Source organism: Naegleria gruberi, assembly GCF_000004985.1.
Source record: "Naegleria gruberi genomic scaffold NAEGRscaffold_63, whole genome shotgun sequence".
NCBI classification, from domain to species: domain Eukaryota; phylum Heterolobosea; class Eutetramitea; order Acrasida; family Naegleriidae; genus Naegleria; species Naegleria gruberi.
This window is the reverse complement of record NW_003163264.1, coordinates 219,000-239,614: the sequence shown is the minus strand read 5'-3', so window position 1 is coordinate 239,614 and position 20,615 is coordinate 219,000. Positions and strand designations below refer to the sequence as shown.

Genomic DNA, 20,615 nt, shown 5'->3' with positions numbered 1-20,615 from the left:
ATTGTTAATTCCTGTCTGGTGATGCGATCAGAAATTAGACGAAAATATTGGAAAATATCGTTTGCTGAAATATTTAATAATTAATTTTTTAATTATTAAGTAAATATCCAAAATTAACAAAGTGTTACTCCTTCAAAGTCAAATCGTGAGCAGCAAAAGTCTTGACTCTTTCCAATCTCTTTAAAACTTCCTTTGCCATACTAGCTTGAGCGTGTTCATCAACACTAACTGTTTGTGATTGATCTTCTCTCAGGAAAGTCTTGGCCTTTTCGATTTGTTTATCAAGATGCATAGCTTCTGCCAATTTCATTTCCTCTTCTGATTTACTGTTTGTTGGGAGAAGTTTAATCCAATCTTGACTGGAGAGCAATCCCTTTCCTCTCTGAGCAAAACCAACACGAGCAATACCTCTTCCAATATGTTGATGTTTACCAGTTGACAAGGTTTGTTCAAAATACATGAATTTGTCATCATAGGAAATTACTTGTGTTTCCAATTTGATATTAGTAAAACAACCAACATCTTTTCTAAATTGGAATGATACTCCCATCAACAATGGATTAACTTTAAGCTTTCTAGCTCTTGTTTGTAATCCTGTTGTCAAAAAGTATGAAACTCTTCCCAATTCCATAGCAGTTAAATATTGAGCATTATTCATGTGCAAATTCCAGTCCAAATCAAAAGGAGTTACCAAATAGTGAGTAACATGTTTATGTGATGGTACAATTTCGTGATAAACATCTTCGGCATGATGATGCGAGACTTGTTCTTCTTGTTTCTTCTTCTTTGGAAAGTGTTCTTGCTTGGCCAATTCAGCCTTTGTCTGTATGATATTTTCCTTTCCCTTGAAGAGGTAAATCACGATCAAAGCCCATATAAAACGTATCCAATCAAACATTTTTTTTTCTTCTTATTGTTCTTCTTGATGATGAAGTTCTTTGTTTTTTTCTTTTTGTATTTCAAAAGTTATCTGGGTGATGGTGAAGAGGAATGATGATGGTTCAATAATTGATGATAATGAATTTTGTTTATTGTCCTAAGAGAGGGGAGAAGGAAAATTTTACTTTAAATTTTACTTTTTGATCAAACGAGCCTGAAAAGTGTCTATGGTAAATAACTAGCCGTTAGCCGCCATTTTTTTAAATTTAAATTAAAAAAATAAAAATATTGTTTTGGTATCTTTGATCGATAGAATTATCTAACAATTAATTGTGCTAATGTCTTGTTCACTTAGTTTCTTTACTTTTGAACAACATTTAAAAAAATTCTACTAGCTTCATCAATTCATCACACTGCGAAGGACTTCATGAAAGATTCCATGTATTCATAGTAATATCTAAGAGAGATTAACTCTTCTATTCCAATCTCCCAATACGCATCTTTCTCATTAGTAAAGCTTGCCATAACACCGAACGGAAGAGAGATTTCTCCATCAACAAATCAACAATGATGAATCTAATTATTTATGTTCTTTCAAGTCATATCAATCATACCCACTATATATTATAAATATATTATTTAAATTGGTTATTTAATTAAATACGTAGAACTTCTAACCACTATCATCATATTGAAGAGATATCATCAACTTTCGGAAGAGAAAGGTAGTTTTTGATAACATTTGAGAATAAGCAAGTTTCCGTCCCTAAACACGATTGAATCCATCAACCTTTCATATGCCATGAAGAAGCCTTTCCCTTCATCTCACTTTGTATTATCTCTTGTAGATTTTGTTCTCTATGAAACCAAATACGAAAAAAAGACAAGTATTGCTAGCTGCTGTTGTTGTTGTTGGTTGAATACATCATCATCATTATTAATTGCAAACTCTTTGAGAGAAAAACATCAAGCCTTTCATTAGAACATTATATACGGAAAATACAATAAGGAAAGAAGAAGAAAAAACATCTTGATGAATTGTTGTTGTTGTTGATGAAATTATCATGCCCTCTCATCAAGTAGTACTACTTTCAACTGCTCAATTGGCTCCATCTTATACGAAACAACGTCGTAAGAGAAATCAAGGCTCAAATTTATCCTTTTCAAGATTGGATATTTCATCAAATAGTATTAATGGTGTCGTTAGCTCTCTTTCAATATTTAGTAGAAATTTAAATCAAGTTTCAAAGCATGATGTTGGTATTCAGGAGAGGAATGATTTATTGGCTAGTCAATCAGCAAATTTGAAGAGATGTTCTATTCATGAGACAGATTCAATGGCTAGTCCAAGTTTTGCTCCAGATGAAAGTAAGACAAGAGGAAGATCCAGCTCGAATCCATTACCTAAAGTTTCTCAGAAATCTAGAGATTCATTCTCTCGCTCAGAGACCCTCGTTTCGAATAATAAGAATAATCAAGCATGTCCTCCTTCTATTGCCCTCACTAACACTGCCATTCCAACCATCTCAATAACATCAAATACTACTCAACCTTCACTACTAACTAATGGTCAAAGTTTGACCATTAAGGGAAATAACATTCTCACAAGACTCTTACGTAAATCTAAAGAATCCAAGATGGCAAAGAAACATTACCATTCTCCACCACTAAATAAGAGTCCTTCTAACACTCAATTTCTAACAGTAGATGGCTCTCTAATAACACCTAACAAGAAGAAACATTCAACCACTAATACTTTATCCTCATTCAAGTCATTTTCCTCATCTGTTTCAGGAGTCCACAATACGAATCACAGCTTATCAAATATTAGTTGTTGCAGTAATGAATCAAATGTCGTACCATTTGTCGAATCACCAACAACTAATACTAGTTGCAGTAGTAGAGAAGAACTGAGCTTTCATTCTTCCTCAAACGAAAGACATACAGAAGAAGGCAACCCAGCAGAAAACTGTTTGATTAATGACAAGGTTTTGGGAAGGGAAAATCGTTCCCAGATTGATCAGGAAGGAGATAAAAATAACCAAACACTTGAAAATAATGGTGAAAAAATGACGGCAAATGCCACATGCCTGATTGACCCAACAACAATAATTTGTCTCACGGAGCAAGATGAAGTACTTTCATCACCGACTAATAATCCTTCATCAAATTTAAAATTCATCAGGAGGTTGAGTAGTACACTGTCACAGCTTTCTAGTCAAAAACCTAAACGACAAAAAATTAGGAATTATTCGAATCTTTCTGACTGTCCACAAGAAATTATTTTACACATTGCCAGTTTTATACTATGTACAACAACCCATACGTCAAGCTTGTTTGCTGACTTTTCCTTTTCACCAACAGGTACTAACATGATTGGTTCCTTTTCTCCTAGTTCAATAACACCTATAGATTCGAGTAATTCTACCATATCGAGAAGAAATTCCAGCTCAACCATGAGAAGAATAGGCCACTATCCGAAATATACACCATTCCCAGCAGAGCTTACTCGTGATTATTTTAATTTAATGCTCATTTCTAAAAGTTTTCACTCGGCTCTTGAATTTGATCCTGAAAATGAAGATCAATTCAAGAATAGTATTGTGGAAGGTTTTTGGAAATACATGATACTGTGGCAATATGTCTATCCTAATTTTCCAACCATTGACAAGCTGGAAGAGTACATGAGGGATCTCGAATGTAAAAAGTCATTGAACATTTCCTACAAGAGACTCTACTCGTATGTGAATACTCAATCTCTGCAACAAAAGGTTGTCATTCCTAAAAAGAAGAATGTAGTTTACGATCCATCCAATTACTTTTACTTGTTGGTTGCTGGTGTCAACTTTCTTGTTGTGCAAACAATTAGATCTCTATTTTTCGAGAGTAAGTTTTCAAATATTTATTCATGAATTATTTACATGAAATTCACCTTACCAGGCAAAACTGACTTTGAATGTAAGAGTATAAAATTTAACAAGGAAGAATTCAAAGTAAAGGTAGAATCGTGCAGTTTTATGGACTATTCCCTCGCTCCAAATAGTGCAGAATACAAGTTCAGAGGCACTGATGGAGTCATATTCGTTGCCTACATGTCGAGCAGAAGTTCCCTCGATGCCATGATCAAGTACATTGAAAAGTGTATCGAGTTTAGAAAGAAGGATGAGCAAAGAACAACCATGGATCCTCCAGCAGCCATCATTCTGGGAACAATCACGAAAAATACCACCTTACACGAGATTTCCTTGAATGATTTATGGGAGGTTCAGAAAACCTACTCGTACTTTATTAAGGATGTGGTCATTGTTAATACAGACACTCTGGAGAATATTCAAAGCTCCTTTGAGAAAATTTCAGCCATGATGTATAGAGCCCGAGTCAAGACGTATGTGAAAACATTACCAATCATTGATCAGGCATTGGCCAAGGACGATGCCACCCTATCACAAGAATTGAAGAGAAGAAAAAGCAAACTTCAAAATCCCTCACGAAAAAGGAAATGCACAATCATGTAATTCCACAAACATATCATTAATAAAAAAACAATTTTGAAATTTTAAACTCCTAAATTCTTCCCAGCTATAAAAAACATTGCTCTGAGAACTTTACAAAATTTTTCAAGAGCACTGTAAAAACTATAAATAGCGCAAAATTGTAAAAACACAAAAACAAAATCAAAAAAAAAGAATGAAAATCGAACCACATACACTTAGCTCTCTATTTAAAGATCCTTCATTTGGTAAGAGTTCACAGATTCAGATTCCAATCTATCAAAGAAAATATTGCTGGAATAGTAAGATTGTCAAGCAATTGTACAATGATTTGGTTTTCAATGGAACTTCATTCGGTCATCATATTGGAAAGTTGTTTTTTCAAAAGAAGTTGGCAAGTAGAGTTTGTATTGATGGTCAACAGAGATTGACTACCTTGTTGATTGGGATTTGTGCTTTGAGAGATGCTGCTTTGGAATTGGTAGATAGTGAAAAGATTTTAGACGAAATTCATTCGTATATCTTTGTCAAGTCAGTTGATTTGAAGAAATTGCAAGAGGAATACTTGTCAAGTGAAGATAAATATGCAAAGGCAAGTGAAATTGCAAAGAATGTTTCTCGATTAATCCCAAGTCATGACGACAGAGTTTCGAATATCGAAATTCTTATTGGATTCAAAGGTGATCAAACTAATCTTCTTCAAAACTCTAATATGCACAATACCAGACAAATATTTTACAAAATCTTCAAATCACAACTTGTAAAACAACAAGTTAATAGTTTGGCCATTGTAAAATCAAGCCTTATTCCAATTCTTACCATAAATGGTAAATTTGTGATTATTGAATATGAAGAATCTGAAATTAATGCACAAGAATGTTTTGGAGAACGGTACGATGTTGGAAAATCCAATCAAATTCTCTTTTACATCAAAACTCCTGGAATTGACTTATCCTATTCAGACCTAATCAAGAATCACTTACTTTCCAAACTGGACGAAACTAAGCAAATTGCAAATTTATGAAAATTATTGGATTCCCCTCGAGAGAATGTTCATTTCCCATACTGGTCACCAATCTGTTGACGAATTGTCAAGTAGAAAATTGGATCTTTACCTAGAATGGTATTTATACTTTTTTATCTATTCAGAAAATGAAAGAATTGAGAAATATTCAGAAAGAAGGAAACAAATAGAAGAATTCGACAGAATGCCACTCGTTCAGAAACTTGGCATGTGTGGAAAGGAAACTAATTTTACCTTATATAGTCAATTTGTAAATGGAATTGAAAAATCTGCCATGCAAGTTGAAGATTTGCTTTTCAATATGATCAAGCAAGTTGAAATTTATCAAAAAGAAAATTTGTAAATAACAATTCAATCAAAATTTAATATTTAAATGTAAATAAAAAAATGATGAAACCTTTAGTTTCGGGTTCTGTGGGAAAATTTCATCGAATTGGCACAAGTTTAATCTCATACGAAACACATTCTTACAGAAATTATGCCAGAAAAGTTGTCAATCGTTTCTATAGACAAGTTAAGACCACTCCGAAACTGGACGATTCCTTTCCAACAATTTATAAATTAATTACAAGAAGTGATCATCACAAGAAGAATGTAAATTCTCCCTTCTGGCAAGATTCCTTCCATAATTTAATTCAAACTAAATTAAATTCATTGGAAAATGCATTAAAAACCATTCCACGACTTGCTATTCGAAACAAACAAGCAGAAATGCGACCAACAATGGAAGATTTGATAATTTCACATTATTTACCAATCAAGAGATGGATTTATGTGATGAATGAGATTTTAACAGAAGAAGAATTAAAATTTATTGAAAATCAAAAGGAAAAATTGAAAATTCTTGAATTGGAATTGAAGAAAAATTTGGAAATGGTTGAAAAATATTCGAATGAAGTTTATAATCAGAAAGTTCCATACATGGACGAGTTGTTAGAGCAATATTTTGGAGGAGATGAAAGTGTTCCATCATTTCAGTTGCCAAATGTCAAACCAAGTTGGAAAAATGATGGAAAATCATTGGAATCTTATGAAAATTCACATTCTCTCAATCAAGACATGGAGAATTTATTGAGAGATGAATTTATCAAAGGCAAGATTCATAGAGAAGAGCTAATGTTGAAAGAGCCAAGCGAATTCTTGAAAATATTCGAAACTGGAATGGAACTTGTCAAGCCACATGCTCAACGTTCCATTGAAAGTGTTTTAAGATTTTCTCCATTCAAATCAAGTATTCCAATTTGGAAATTACAAAACAGATTGAGTTTTATTAGAACCCTGTTGGTTTTCCCTCATTTGAATATTGAAAAATATGGAAAATTTTCAACTGATAAGGCAGTTAAAGATTTCATATCCATGAATAAGGGAAATTTCTATTTTTCACTCTTTAAGGATAATGAAAATTCATTTGTTAGAATTCAATGCCATGAAGGTGATAAGAAATCGAAGAGTTTCGGAACTATTTACATTGTTAAAGGAAGAAAGAAGGAAAATTCAACAGAAGATTTTCCCTGTAAGACGTTTACTATTAAGGAAGGAAGAACACCTGCCATGGTGATTGTACTGTATGGAAATGACACGAAATTGAACTCTTTGGAGTATAGAGCTCTAATTAGATCTCTAGCTTTCAGTTTACATGAATTAATCTTGCTGAATCTCAATAATTTTACAGAACTGGACACGTTATCTTCCAATTTCAAACATGTCATTCCTTTCCTGTTCGAAACCATTGCTACTGATTCTAAAATGTCAATTTTCGACATTGGATTCAATACTGTTCGTGTGGCCAAGTTCTTTAATAAGAAATTCACTCGACCATTGGAAACTAGAGAAGAATTTATCAAGAATATTCTCCTCCTCAAACTATTCCTCGTTCATTACAAGACAGAAGTAGATCCAGTTCAATTTTTCAATGACGAATTTGTAAATTATTTAAAACAACTACCAAATTTGGAAACTTTGGAAATTTCTAAAAATGTAAATTATGCAAGTTTATTATCCAAGAAGGATATTGAAAGACCTCACAAAACATTTAACATTTTGCTTTCTAGAATATTAGCTGGACAATTATTTGAAATTTATCAACTTGCAGATTATGAAGGCAGAAAGGAAATCATCTTGCGTTTGTTGAATCATTCCCCAAATAGAAATGGAGAATGGTCAATTGATGACTTGTTGAAGCTCACTAAAACAGAACAGATCTATCCAGATTATTTTGCATCAAAGAGATTCAGAACTAGTTCAACAGAAACCAATGCAGCTGTCATTGCCTTGACATTGAAGCTGATTTTGATTTATTTACTATATCTTGTTGGCTGCAGATATTTACAACAATAAAATAATTTCTTTAACATTGAAATCTTTTTAAAAAATCCATAAAAATCTTTCCGTCTCCGTTCCGTTCCTTCTCCACATTGCATCTCCGAAATCCGAATAAGAAAATCCAATAAATACCCAATCAAACTATTCTATTGTCATCTTATTATCAAAAAAAATCAAAAGAAAACAATGAGAGTTGTTACCTGTTGTGTCTTATTGCTCGTTGCAATTTCTGCTGTCATGTGCCAATCCTTCTTGGACAGTAGACCAGTTCATGATCATAGAATGATCGCCAGAATTAATGCTAATAGTGATGTTGGTTGGACTGCTACCAAGTATCCAAGATTTGAAGGAATGACTTTGGGTGAAGCTAGAAAATTATTGGGAGCTGTCATTGTTGATCCTGTCAATAATCTTCCAAGAAAGACTATTCAACAAAATGTTAGAGTTGCCACTACTTTTGATTCAAGAGAAAAGTGGGGTCATTGTGTTCATGAAGTTCGTGATCAAGGAGTAAGTATTTTCAATCTATTAGAAACTAATAGAATTTCCTTTTATAGAATTGTGGTTCCTGTTGGGCTTGTAAGTTTGATTTTTCATATTTGAATCAATATTCACATTCTACATAGTTTGTAAGTATCAAAAATCGATTCAATTCTCTAATAATTCAATCAGCTGCCTCAGAAGTTGTCTCTGACAGACTCTGTATTGCCACCAATGGCTCAGTTGACCACGTTCTCTCCCCACAATACATGGTTTCTTGCGATAAATCCAACTATGGCTGCGAAGGTGGTTACCTCAACTTGGCCTGGAAGTTCTTAGCCACAACTGGTATCCCAACCGAAGAATGTGACCCATACTATTCTGGTGAAAATGGAAAAGTTAACACTTGTGCTAGAAATTGTAAAGATGGATCTCAAATTGAATTGGTCAAGGTTAAGAAGGATAGTATTGCTCACTTGAGATCAGTTTCTGATATTCAAAAGGATATTCAAGCTAATGGTCCAGTTCAAGCTGCTTTCACTGTTTACAAGTAAGTTTACAATTTTTGAATTTATAATAATTTATACGAAATTTTAATGGAAAATAGGGATTTCTTCTCTTATAAGAAGGGTGTTTATAGACATGTTACTGGTGGTGTTATGGGTGGTCACGCTATTAAGGTTATTGGTAAGTTTAGAATTGAAATTTTTTGTAAAGTGTTAAATAATTGAAATTACAAATCAAGGTTGGGGTGTTACTTCTGATGGAAAGGAAACTCCATATTGGATTGTTGCCAATTCTTGGGGAACTTCTTGGGGAATTGTAAGTTTACGACTTTCGAATATAGTTTAGTTTAACATTTTTCAAAGGATGGACACTTCTGGATTTTGAGAGGAAAGGACGAATGTGGTATTGAAAGCAACGTTTGGTCTGGTCTTGCTGATATTTAAATTTTCACATTCGAAGCCAATTCAATCATGGTAATCTCAAAAATATGAAATAAATAAATTACCATTTCTTATCTAATAATTTTGTAACTTTCGAATATTTTCCACTTTAATCTCAATTCTAAATCTCAATTCCATTTATTTAAAATTTATCCTTTGGAATATTCAAAAATTCTTTAGTATTATAATAGAGAAGCTTATCCTTTTGTTCTTGGGAGAAACTTGTAGAATCTTCAACTAATTTTCCAGGATGATGTTCACCCAATGGGAATGGATAATCAGATCCAAGCATTACTCTATCATCTCCAAAAACTTTGACTAGTAATTTGAGGGCCTATTAAATGTCAATGTCAATTTGAAAATTGTGAATTTCAATAACTTACGTCATCATCATGTGTTATGGTATCAGCCCAAATTTTTCCACAGAAATCTCTTGGGTTGACTTTACAATCTACTTGACACAAATCTGGTCTAACATTGTATCCATGTTCAATTCTACCAATAGTATATGGGAAACTACCACCACCTAATTTAAATATTATTAGAAATTCAATTTTCAACAATGAAACATACCATGTGAAAAGCAAACTTTGAGATTTGGTAATTTTTCCAATACTCCACCGAAAATTAAACTGCAAATTGCCAAAGTAGTCTCAGCAGGCATACCAACCTATTATTATTCGATTCAATATTAAATTCCATTCAAATAATGTTGAAAAACTTACCAACCAAGGCAACCAATATTTTTTCATCAAATCAGAACCAATCATTTGCCAAGGATGAATCATTATTGGACAATCCAATTCAGCAGCAGTTTCAAAAATTGGGAATAATGAAGGATCATCCAAACAGTAATTATTAATATGAGATCCAATTTGAATCTATTTTCCAATTTTTCATTTTTCTCAAATTTTAAAACTTTTAAAAACTTACTCCTGACAAGTGCAATTCTTCCATACATCTACGAATTTCCTTACATGCCAAATCAGGTGCTTGCATTGGCACAGTTCCAAGTCCCAAGAAATAATCCTCATATTTGTTACAAGTATTAGCAATGTCATCATTCAAAAACATTGAAGTTTTCAATGCATCATTCGGTTTAGCCCAATAATTAAACATGACAGGAACAGTTGACAAAACTTGTGCAGTTACACCTGTCTTCTTCATATCTTCCAAACGAGCCTCTGGATTCCAACAATTTTCTTCAACAGCTCTAAAGAATTGACCATCCTTCATCATGTTTGCTTTTACTTTATTGTCGGAGGTTGTTTCTTGTTCGATAGAAATAAATCCGCCATAGCCAAATTCTTCTTTCCAATCAGGAACGGTTGATGGGAGGATATGAACGTGCATATCAATTTTTTTGCCGTTAGAAGCCATTTTAGTTTTGTTTCGAATATTTTTTTTTCGATGAATTTATTTTTAATTTTAATAATAGAGTAGAATCATATTTCAATTTGGTTGGTACCTAGAGGAATATATATAGAATAATACAAAATAATAATATTTATTGTAATCTTTATTCCAAGGTTGAACTCTTATTGGAAAGCTTTCGTAATTTCTTTAATTTCTCATACAAGATTGAATCATCATTCAAAAAATCATTGAATTGTTTATCCATAAAATAAGAGCTGTCAAATTTTTGCAATTGATTTTAATTGACCTTCATCAACATTATAAGTTTTTCTTTGTGAAAATATTTAATGACACAATTGAGTGTATACCAAATGGAAAGTTGTAAAAAGCAAACAAAAGTACGCACAATTTTTTATTGGCTGTTTGACTTGAAAGGAGAAAGGTAAATCTCACAACTTTATTCGAATCTCCTTCAAAAAAAAAATCAACCCAACATGGTTTCCACACCACCAGTGGTGGTCCGTACACAGCTGTTTCCTGTTTCCCTCTTGTTGATAACCATCATTTTATTATTAAATATTTTACTGTCCACTCAAAATCAAGCAGAAATCATTCAACAAATTGGTATTCCTATAAATGGTATGGTAGAAGAAGGAGGATGGCATTATTACTATGTAGATCCAAGTCTTTTTTCTAGTGCTGTTGCTACATTTGCATTGACTCCGTTGAGTGGTGAAGTCTACATGTATGTTAGCACGTATGGTCAACCAACTTTACAGTGTGAAAAGTGTTTGCTTTCGTATCCAAGTTTACTTGTCACTGCGAATGGAACATGGCCAAGTAATGGAAATATTTTCACAATTGGTGTGTATGGTAATACTCCTGCTAGGTTTACTTTCAACTTGTGGGGAAGTACTAGTCCAGGTAAGTTGTAAAACATGGGAAATTTTTACTATTGGAAACGAACCTAAACAGCACATGTTACTCTAGTTGATGGTCAACCACAATACAGTCAGGTAGAGAGAAATGGTTATTCCTATTTTAAAGTTAAAGTCACTGGTCAACTACCAACAAAGCTCTATATTTCTATTGGTACTCAAGAGGGAGATTCTGATCTATATGTTTCAGGAATATCTCAATTTCCAACCAGTACAGATTATGATTATGCATCACGTAGTTATGGACCTGATTCTGTTACCATTCCAGTGGAGGAAAATTCTCCAAGAGAGTACTGGATTGGAGTGTATGGATATTTTGTTGACAACAAGTTTACAATAGTTTCATGTCAAGCAAATACTTCAACAATGATATCTGAGAGTCTTAGTATTGCATTCAGGGAGGATTCACCAACTTCAGATTTGCACTATTTTGTTTACAATAACTTGATATTACAAAATTTAAGGTTTGAAGTTATTGTGAGAACAACCAAGATGGTAGACTTTTATATCAAGTATGGAACCAAACCAACTGAGAACAGTTATGATTATTACATGTTGGCAAATAGAGAAAAAGTAAAGCAAATTCCTATGAGTGATTCAAAGGTTGGCACTTATTACATTGGAATCAAGATTGGATTGGTAACTTTGACCGTAAAATCAATGCCAGAATACGTGCTTTTACAAGAGGATGTTGCTGTGAATGGAACAGTTGCTGCAAATCAATTGAATTACTACCAACATAACAAGAAAGATATGCTAAAAAGTAGCCTTACATTGACTGTATTTTTTGGAAGTGTGAAATTGTTCCTTTCCTTTGAAAGTGAAAGACCAAATCAATATGTTCACACTAGGGCAGCTAATGGAACAGTAGGTCAACCTGGACAACTGATTATTAACGAGAGAAGTGATCTCAAATTTTCTGTTTTTGGTGAAGTTGACTCTTCTTATACGTTGACATATTCAACAGAAAATCCTCCAACAGAATTGATCAATGGAAGAAGAGTTGGATTGTTTGTTGTACCTTATGGAAAATATGGATACTTCACTTTCAAAGCCAAGCAAGAGGAACTTAACAATACTGATATAATGTTCTTCATTTCAACATCAGTTGGAAGCGTTGAGTTGTATGTCAATACCAAGAATACCTTTCCTTCTCCAAGAGATTATAATTGGAGTACACGGTCACCAAATGCATTGCTAATTCCAGGAATCTCTAAACTCATAACTTCAAATGAGTTTCGTGTTACAGTGGAAGGAACTTATTCAGAACTTTCAGCACTTTCATACTACTCAATAATGGCTTTACAATCAAACAAGTCAATTCTCTTATCAAATGACCAGATTGTTTCCTCTAAAATTGTAAATACGGATTTCTATCAATTTTACCAATATCCATTGGATGGTTCAATGAAATTGCTCATTTCAATTGAAAGTGTTGGTGTCATTAACCTTTATTACAGTACCGAAAATCCTAAACCAATAGGGCAAGATGGTGCACCACAAGAAATTAATGGTATTTACAACCAGGAAATCCTCTTTTCAGGAAGTTACCTTTACATTGCTGTCAAGACGAGTTCTTCAACTCCTGTTTCGTATAAGTTGAAAGTGAAAATTATTTACAGAGTATTACCTTTGAATAGAATTTCTGGGGAAGATAGTGTCGCTAACAATGAGATTCATCAATTCAGATTCGATCTCAAAAAAAACATTGCTTCACATCTTTCCTTTGCGTTGATCAATATTACCGGCTCCACAATCATGTATGTTTCTAATGACTGCCAACCTGCGAATGAAACTCATTATAATTGGAAAGTGGATCCTGAAACTCAATACGGTCAAGTTCTCATGTTAAGCAATCAACAAGTTGGATGCTATTACATTGGAGTTTACGGGCTAGTTGCTTCCACATTCAAATTATCTGCCTTCTTAGATGACGCCTTCATCCGTTTACGAGATACTATATTGATGAAGGCATCTACTGATGGAATGCCCAACATCCTCAATTATTACGGACGGCCATATTCTGACTATCTCGTTTTGAATATTAAGGCTGTTTCAGGTTATGTGAATGTCGGTGTTGCTAAACAAATTTACTCCCCAGACTACAGCAGCTACTCTTCGAATGGAGACCATGACAGATCACTAATTATTCCAATAACAGAATTTTCATCGAGCTATGTGGAACTTTCTATTGCTATTTCTGGTAAAGCTGGAGAGCCAAATCCAATGCTTCAATTGACCCTCGATAATACAATTTGCTATGGAAAGATACCTTCTGCTAATAATGTTTGTTCTGGAAAAGGTAATTGTATTGGATATAATGAATGTGAATGTTTAGAGGGTTATGAAGGAGATGAATGTGAACTTTTCAAATGTTTTGATATTCTAATGTCCAACAAGACAGTTTGCTCGTCCAGAGGGAATTGCGTATCTCCAAATAAGTGTGAATGTTCTGGTGGCTACTTTGGTGATTCTTGTGAGTTATTCAACTGTTTTGGTATTGCATTCTCTGATGAACGTGTTTGTTCTGGTAATGGATTCTGCTCTTCATTAGACAAGTGTCAATGCAAGTATGGATATTTTGGAGCTGAATGTGATCAAAATGTGTTGTGTCCAGAATCTGAGAAAGATTCTTTCTATTGTTCAAATATTGAATCGAAATCAAATGAAACAGAAACAAACATTGTGGAAGTGCAAAATATTAACAATCATCTCACAATCACCTTCGAAAAGTATGAAAATATCATCATGGTCCTACCTTCCACTATTTCAGAATATGTATTTTTGAATAATACTTTAGGACAAACGATTCTAACAATGGCTTCCTCTGTAATTCCTGAATCATCAAAATCACAAGAGAATTCCAAAGTAGTTAGTCCAATAGTTAATTTCATTCTATTGCAAAATGGAACAACAGAAAGAATTGAAATAACAAATCTCAAAGAGCCTATCCACTTATACATGCACAACATTTCAGTTCAGAAAGAGGCAGCAACAAGTCTTTCATGTGCATTCTATGATTCTAACAGCTGGAACACTGATAATGTAACTACAACCATCCTTAATCAAATAGAACAAGGAGAAGCAACCATCTTCTCAGTATCCTGCTCCTCAAAATCATGGACATCTTCCGTTGCCATCATATCCCAAATGATTGCACCAAATCCTCCTCCAACTCATGAATCAAGTCAGCAAGGCCTTCCAAAAGACTCTAACAGTGTTATTATTGGAGAAAATCACAACTATTACTACCTCATTGGATTGGGATTAATCTTATTAATAGTGGTAATTGTTATTCTTGTTGTAGGAGTGGTAGCCTTTGTTATTTACAGAAGAAAGAAGAAGGCTCTTCGGGCAGTGGTGATGAAAAGAAGGAAAATTACAACAATATTAATTACGCAAACCTCAAGGAAGAAGAGGCTTAAACATCGCTTTTTACCATTAAATAAATATTATTTTACATAAAACTTAATATTCTCAACAACCCAAATTTCGATGTTCACCTTACTATTAACAACAAATTTTTTACTTTTGTAATTTGAAATTAATGCGAGTGAGGTTTATTGCGAAATGAAAATGATATATATTATATATATATTTCGAACCGAAATTAATGCACCTCGTAATGAAATTTAATAATTTGGATACTTGCTAAACTTGATGGCATTGACTGAGACTGGATACGGATAATTGAGAGGAACTTGAATTTGCACAACATTCTTATTCAAACCCTTGTTGAGTAAATAGTCGCCAATCTTTGTCCAAGTTGAGAAACGAGTTTGATAAGTAGAACCAGAACTAGCATTCGGATAGTAATTAACAATACAAGGAACATCAAATTGACTAGATCCATCTGATGTTTCAACAGTGGCTGTATAGACAGTAATTTCGTAGAGTCCATCTTCAGGTAGCTCAACATCCCATGAGAGAGTTGTGGCCACTTTTTGATTTGGAGGTAAAACAACAATCGAGTTTCCAATTCTGTCCTTTCCAATGGTTTGAATAGTTTGATTATTGAAATAGATCCATCCCTCTTGTGTATTGTAACGAGCATTTCCAGAATCAGTGGTCAAGGTAATAATTGGTGGCAAACCTTTCAATAATTCCAATTTTTGAAGAAGAATTTCTGTGAAACGAGCTAGAATAGTAGAATCAGTTGATCTCTGATAACCATTGGATAAGATGGCCACAATTGCTTCCTTTCCATTTGGAAGAACAAGATGAACTAGGTCATTAATATTATCATAGGCATTTCCAATCTTGTTATGTAAGAGAGCTGCATTACAAATTCATTCATTTGATGAGCATTTCAAATAAGTAGTCAATTTCGAATAATATTAAAATAAACTTACTTCCAGGTGGAAGAGCTGGAGCAATAGCACTCCAATCATCAAATCTTCTATGGAATAACAACTTCTTTGCATAATCAGTTTCCTCCTTCTCGAGTCCATACATTGTCTGCAATACCAATGAAGCAGCACAACATGGAGCCATTGCATTAGGTCCAGTGAAAGATCTCTGAACTGCCTCTGCTCCAATTGGCATTTGTCCACTATTGGTTGGATAGGTCTTGGCAATGAAAATTTGATTTCCAATCAAATTTCTACTCTCCAAATATTTCATTGTGAAATTTCTCTTCTCTAACCATGAATGAAATCTTGCATCATTGACAGAATTCAAATCGTACAAATTCAATTGTTCAGAGATGGCATCCACAACATATCCAGTCTCCAAATTATCACTCCAAGTAATCATTGGATGAGTATGAATATCAATACAATCCACAATTCTCTCCCTCTTCACATTCTTACACCAATGGAATGAACTAAATAAATAAGCCAATTTCACACAACTTGCTGGATAGGTCAATTTTCTAGGATTGACACTTCCTCTCCTCCAAACCTTAGTCCCATTGACAGGTAGCATCAACGTAACATCCAAACTATTGAATTTTTCCATCACAACACCCTTCATAAATTCCATTTTGGCCTCCAACAAAATTTGAGACAATTTTTCGTCATCATGAATTTCTAAATTTGGATAGGAAGAACATTCACATTGAGAGTTTGATTTTACCCTGACTCGCTTTTGATTATTATAATTCATCATCTTCTTCTTGTCTACATCGGAGGAATTAATATTCATCAATGTGTGATGATTGATTTTTCCATTAATTTGAAAATTCATCGTCATGACCAGGATGATGGAAATGAGCAGCATCAAAGAGAATAGCAGTTTGAGTTGCGACATTTTTTTTTGGACATGTTTTTAGGGTAATTAGAGTTCAAAGTTTACAAAATATTATTGTAAACTGTATTTAAAATAATTCTATATATAAAATTAACAAAAAAAAATTAGCAAAACAAGATCATCATGGTGGCCGATCGTATCATTCCGATCAAATATAACAGTCTATTAGGCTATGAAAACGATCTCTACCAAACCGATGATTACTACTATTATCAACCAGAGGAAACACAACAGAGTTTCATCGCCTCCACTGAGGTCATTCCTTTAGGCTTGATTTGCCATGAAACATTTAAGCCAATTAATTCCGCATCATCAAAGGCTTTGAATAATAATAATATTAAAATTAATAATAATAATAATAATAATACAAAATCAAAGGCTTTGAAAAGGAATAATTCATCATCATCAAATAATGTAAATAATAAGAATGTAAATACAACGATGAATGCTAAGGATGCTCGGAAGGAAAAGAGAAGACAATTGTTTAAGAGTAAAATGATGGCTGCGCACTTTAGTTTTGTAGAGGAGAATGGCGTGGAATTGAGAGAATTTGAGGGGTTTAAGAGTGCAATGACGAATGCTTTCATGTTGGTGATGATTAGGAAGGACACGAGTGGTTTGTTTCATCATGATTCTGAACGTGTGGAGGGAGAGTATTTCACTCAGGGAATATCTCAATACAAGATTGCACTCATAAATATGAGAAAGTTTAGGATTGTGAGTGATTTGGAGGATTTCATATTCTTGGATTTGGAAATCGATGGCAAGATGAAAAAGTATTTGGAATTGGAAGGTGATTTTTCCAGGAGGAATCATTACATGTTTACTTTTGAAAATGACGTGAAAATTGAGAATGAGGATAATCATATTGTGAATAGTGGGAAATTCACATTCTTGAGTGAAGGAATGTATGTACAGTTTAGATTAATTATGGATAGATTGGAAATTGCAAACACGCGAGTTTTGGTTGAAAAGTATGTAAAGAGTTCACCATTTGAAAGAGAATCTGAATTAATTTCTGGTAAATTCACTCCTTTGAATCGAATATTCCCAGATAGAAAGTCTACAAATACTCTCACAATCAATGAAAATCAGTTGGTATTGTACGATTTGGATACAATTGAGAAGAGATTATTTCCTCTTCCTAGTTTACTTCAAAACTCAAAGAAACTGCTCCTTTCTTGTGAATTACCATCTCACAAAGGCATGTTCATGATTGCTAATTCTGATGTTTTTTCTATTGGAAGTAATGGATCAGCTTTTACTTTGGAAAAGGATGAAATTCTTTCGGAAAGCTTAACAAAACACTTGGAAGGTTTAAAAATTGGAGAAGTTTGTAAATTAACAGAATCAAAATATTTGATTCTTTTAGAAAGGGCAAATAATGGAACCAATACAGAAGAGATTACTCTCTTGGAATTGTTTGAAAATTCCAAATGGTTAATTATGGATCTATCCAAAAAGACACTTACTGAAACTAGGCCAACAGTTTACAAGACTAGAAGCGAAGAAATGCTAGAAGATGGATTCACAGCCGTTTCAAAGAAGAGGAAACAACAACCAAGACATTTCCTAACTAATTATGGAGGAGAAATTAATGGCTTTACTAGGAATGAATTGGAAAAACTCAATATGCCAAAATTCACAATCAATAAGAGAAGCATGTATTCTTTCAGACCATTTCGTAAGAATCAGGATTGCTTTGTTGTGAAAACTTTCCTTACCTCATCCAAGGTTGATAATCATGCTTTTGAATTGATGAAAGCAGAAATGTTACCTGTTGCACACTTTACCAATTATTTCCACATTAAGGAGGAGGCGATTTCAGATATTCGAATCGATAGGAGATTCTTTTGTGATTTGGAAATAAAATGTGACATTTATTGAAGATAAATGAATGATGCTGCACAAGGATCTCCGAAAGGACACTTGTGTTTCCTTTCTTCATTCTTTGGTGGTGGTTGATTCTTTTCCTCATCTTCATAGAGTGGATGGAATTGTTGCATGTCTGGATAAGTGATAGCCTTAACCCAGAAAGCTCTATCAAATGATTTCAAAAGTTGATATTCACATGGGTAATGATTTTGAAATTCAAAGTCCTTATTCATCAAAATCCAAACAAACTTGTCGAGTTCCTTATGGGTATTAAAAATAAGAGCACCAGCTGGATCTTCATCCTGCTCTGAAGAATTATTCGATCCACTACTCGAGTTGTCTTGGTGTTGTTGTAAAGCTCGCTGAAGTGATGGATAAATTTCAACTAGATTAAAAGTCTCAATAAATTCTCTGGTCATTTCGAATTGAAGTTTGCTATTTCCTGTTTTTCTCAAACGCGTCAGGAAATTCTTCAAGGCTCCATCAAAGTTTAATTTTACTCCTAATGCTTCCATGCAGTCATCCACAAAATCTTGACAATTTCCATATTTTGACTTGTCTCCACCTGTTTGTTTATAATACATTGTCACGTTCCATTTACAAATTACTTTAGCAAGACTGTCGATAACTTGTTCCAATCTGTCAACAGTCGAAATATAATCAATATCAGCAGTAACTACAGCTGCTTGTGACATGATTTTTCTAGGTACTACAATACCCGAATCATTAAACTATAGTTCATATTATTATTATTATTAAATGATGATGATGATTAATATTCATTGTCCACCATGAAGAACATAATTAGAAAATTAAATGTTAGTTAAATGTCAGTTAATTAGAACATACCTCCAATTTCCATGGACCTACAATAAGAGCAGTATGGAACATACCCATCTCTGGTAGAACATTAAATTGATTCAGTACAGGCGACAACAATTGTCTAATAGTTCTATCAGTATTATTTCTTGCAGTTTCGGTTACTAATAATTTAATTCTAATCTTGTCCTTCAATTGGAGAGGAGGCTGTTTAGCAAGCTCGCTATTAAAATTATCTCCTTCTTGTGAGTTCATTGTAGAATTAAAAGAGCCAATAATCTTCATATCATTGGCCGATTGTGTCGATTGAAGTAATTGAGATCCTCTCCTAATCAAATCTTGGCTACTGCTGCCATCATTTAAATTAGAAACATCTTCGTTAACTTTGGTCGAAATGTCTGATATCAACTTTGTTGTTTGTACCCAATCAGTGTGTAAATACGATTCCTTCAATTCTTCTGGATAGGCCAACTGCTGAGCAAACATCTTCATTTGTTGAATATTGTTACCAAGTTTTTGTTTAATAATCGAATTGGCTAAAACCTTCTCCAAAACAACATCTTCAGGCTTTTTCTGAGTTGATGATGAAGCAGATGATTGTCTCTTGGGAGCACTAAATTCCTCTCCTGCATGCGTTGAACTTCCTAATCCCATATTGTTATTATTATTATTTCTTGTGATTTCTCTTTAGAAATTTATAAATTTGTTATTATTGTTGTTGTTATATGATTTTGTTTCTTTTAAAAGTTTAACGTTAATAATATTGATGATGATGCTAATGATGTTTTGATGTTTTTTTATACAATGATGATTTGAACAACCGGGTTGACTTGATGATGATCACAATCAAGAGACAATAATTCAAATGAACGGTACACTACAGAATAAATCTTCTCTTCTTCTTGATGATGAATAGATGAATATAGGGTTTGCCTCACAACACAACAATTTTGGTTATCTTCTTCTATTGAAAGTTGTTGGCAAGGAAAAGTTTGATTGCAAATTTTTTTGGTAGAGCTGTAAATTCTATTTTTATGGAGGGAAAACACTTTTTTGATGGGTTGTGATGTTTGTTTGTGCTGAGGACGAATGCTATCTCTTGCTAAAGGTGCAAGAAATTTCCAAACGGAACCTATTCGAAACTAGTAGTATTGATTCTCAAAAATTTATAAAGTTTCCTTATTGACCTTTATAATATTTGTTGTAAAAAATAAATTTCTGATTGGTTTCAAAT

General features: G+C 33.4%; 9 protein-coding genes across 9 annotated transcripts; 5 read left to right on the top strand and 4 right to left on the bottom strand.

The window, feature by feature from the left end:
* Positions 1-124: 124 nt before the first annotated feature.
* Positions 125-898, bottom strand: NAEGRDRAFT_53060 (uncharacterized protein; the record flags this gene model as incomplete). The annotated part of the gene is made up of 1 exon (XM_002671166.1): positions 125-898. The coding sequence occupies one exon, from the start codon at positions 896-898 to the stop codon at positions 125-127; it is 774 nt and encodes a 257-aa protein (XP_002671212.1).
* A 1,045-nt stretch (positions 899-1,943) lies between these two features.
* NAEGRDRAFT_53059 (uncharacterized protein) lies at positions 1,944-4,394 on the top strand (the record flags this gene model as incomplete). Its single annotated transcript, XM_002671230.1, has 2 exons — positions 1,944-3,765; positions 3,820-4,394. The coding sequence occupies 2 exons, from the start codon at positions 1,944-1,946 to the stop codon at positions 4,392-4,394; spliced, it is 2,397 nt and encodes a 798-aa protein (XP_002671276.1).
* A 172-nt stretch (positions 4,395-4,566) lies between these two features.
* Positions 4,567-5,394, top strand: NAEGRDRAFT_73802 (uncharacterized protein; the record flags this gene model as incomplete). The annotated part of the gene is made up of 1 exon (XM_002671229.1): positions 4,567-5,394. The coding sequence occupies one exon, from the start codon at positions 4,567-4,569 to the stop codon at positions 5,392-5,394; it is 828 nt and encodes a 275-aa protein (XP_002671275.1).
* A 711-nt stretch (positions 5,395-6,105) lies between these two features.
* NAEGRDRAFT_73801 (uncharacterized protein) lies at positions 6,106-7,731 on the top strand (the record flags this gene model as incomplete). The annotated part of the gene is made up of 1 exon (XM_002671228.1): positions 6,106-7,731. One exon carries the CDS (start codon positions 6,106-6,108, stop codon positions 7,729-7,731), a length of 1,626 nt encoding a protein of 541 aa, XP_002671274.1.
* A 1,091-nt stretch (positions 7,732-8,822) lies between these two features.
* NAEGRDRAFT_81621 (uncharacterized protein) lies at positions 8,823-10,541 on the bottom strand. The gene is made up of 5 exons (XM_002671165.1): positions 10,077-10,541; positions 9,869-10,024; positions 9,717-9,813; positions 9,527-9,669; positions 8,823-9,477 (listed from the first exon to the last, which is right to left on the bottom strand). Exons 1-5 carry the CDS (start codon positions 10,521-10,523, stop codon positions 9,286-9,288), a joined length of 1,035 nt encoding a protein of 344 aa, XP_002671211.1. The 5' UTR covers positions 10,524-10,541; the 3' UTR covers positions 8,823-9,285.
* Positions 10,542-10,993: 452 nt separating this feature from the next.
* NAEGRDRAFT_81620 (uncharacterized protein) lies at positions 10,994-14,879 on the top strand (the record flags this gene model as incomplete). The annotated part of the gene is made up of 3 exons (XM_002671227.1): positions 10,994-11,423; positions 11,475-14,719; positions 14,770-14,879. 3 exons carry the CDS (start codon positions 10,994-10,996, stop codon positions 14,860-14,862), a joined length of 3,768 nt encoding a protein of 1,255 aa, XP_002671273.1. The 3' UTR covers positions 14,863-14,879.
* Positions 14,880-15,069: 190 nt separating this feature from the next.
* Positions 15,070-16,687, bottom strand: NAEGRDRAFT_81619 (uncharacterized protein; the record flags this gene model as incomplete). Its single annotated transcript, XM_002671164.1, has 2 exons — positions 15,070-15,713; positions 15,790-16,687. The coding sequence occupies 2 exons, from the start codon at positions 16,685-16,687 to the stop codon at positions 15,070-15,072; spliced, it is 1,542 nt and encodes a 513-aa protein (XP_002671210.1).
* Positions 16,688-16,810: 123 nt separating this feature from the next.
* On the top strand, positions 16,811-18,574 carry NAEGRDRAFT_53056 (uncharacterized protein; the record flags this gene model as incomplete). Its single annotated transcript, XM_002671226.1, has 1 exon — positions 16,811-18,574. The coding sequence occupies one exon, from the start codon at positions 16,811-16,813 to the stop codon at positions 18,572-18,574; it is 1,764 nt and encodes a 587-aa protein (XP_002671272.1).
* Positions 18,550-20,150, bottom strand: NAEGRDRAFT_59518 (uncharacterized protein). The gene is made up of 2 exons (XM_002671163.1): positions 19,412-20,150; positions 18,550-19,293 (listed from the first exon to the last, which is right to left on the bottom strand). The coding sequence occupies exons 1-2, from the start codon at positions 20,033-20,035 to the stop codon at positions 18,568-18,570; spliced, it is 1,350 nt and encodes a 449-aa protein (XP_002671209.1). The 5' UTR covers positions 20,036-20,150; the 3' UTR covers positions 18,550-18,567.
* Positions 20,151-20,615: the final 465 nt, after the last annotated feature.

What these genes read in the sequence shown, in the direction of transcription:
- NAEGRDRAFT_81621 (XM_002671165.1), bottom strand. Translation starts at nt 10,523, where the DNA reads ATGGCTTCTAACGGCAAAAAAATTGATATGCACGTTCATATCCTCCCA. An exon ending in AAGAATTGCACTTGTCAGGA is followed by an intron (nt 10,025 to 10,076) that starts GTAAGTTTTTAA and finishes ATTGGAAAATAG; the next exon opens with ATTCAAATTGGATCTCATAT. An exon ending in CCATAACACATGATGATGAC is followed by an intron (nt 9,478 to 9,526) that starts GTAAGTTATTGA and finishes GACATTTAATAG; the next exon opens with GCCCTCAAATTACTAGTCAA.
- NAEGRDRAFT_59518 (XM_002671163.1), bottom strand. Translation starts at nt 20,035, where the DNA reads ATGGGATTAGGAAGTTCAACGCATGCAGGAGAGGAATTTAGTGCTCCC. An exon ending in TAGGTCCATGGAAATTGGAG is followed by an intron (nt 19,294 to 19,411) that starts GTATGTTCTAAT and finishes TATGAACTATAG; the next exon opens with TTTAATGATTCGGGTATTGT.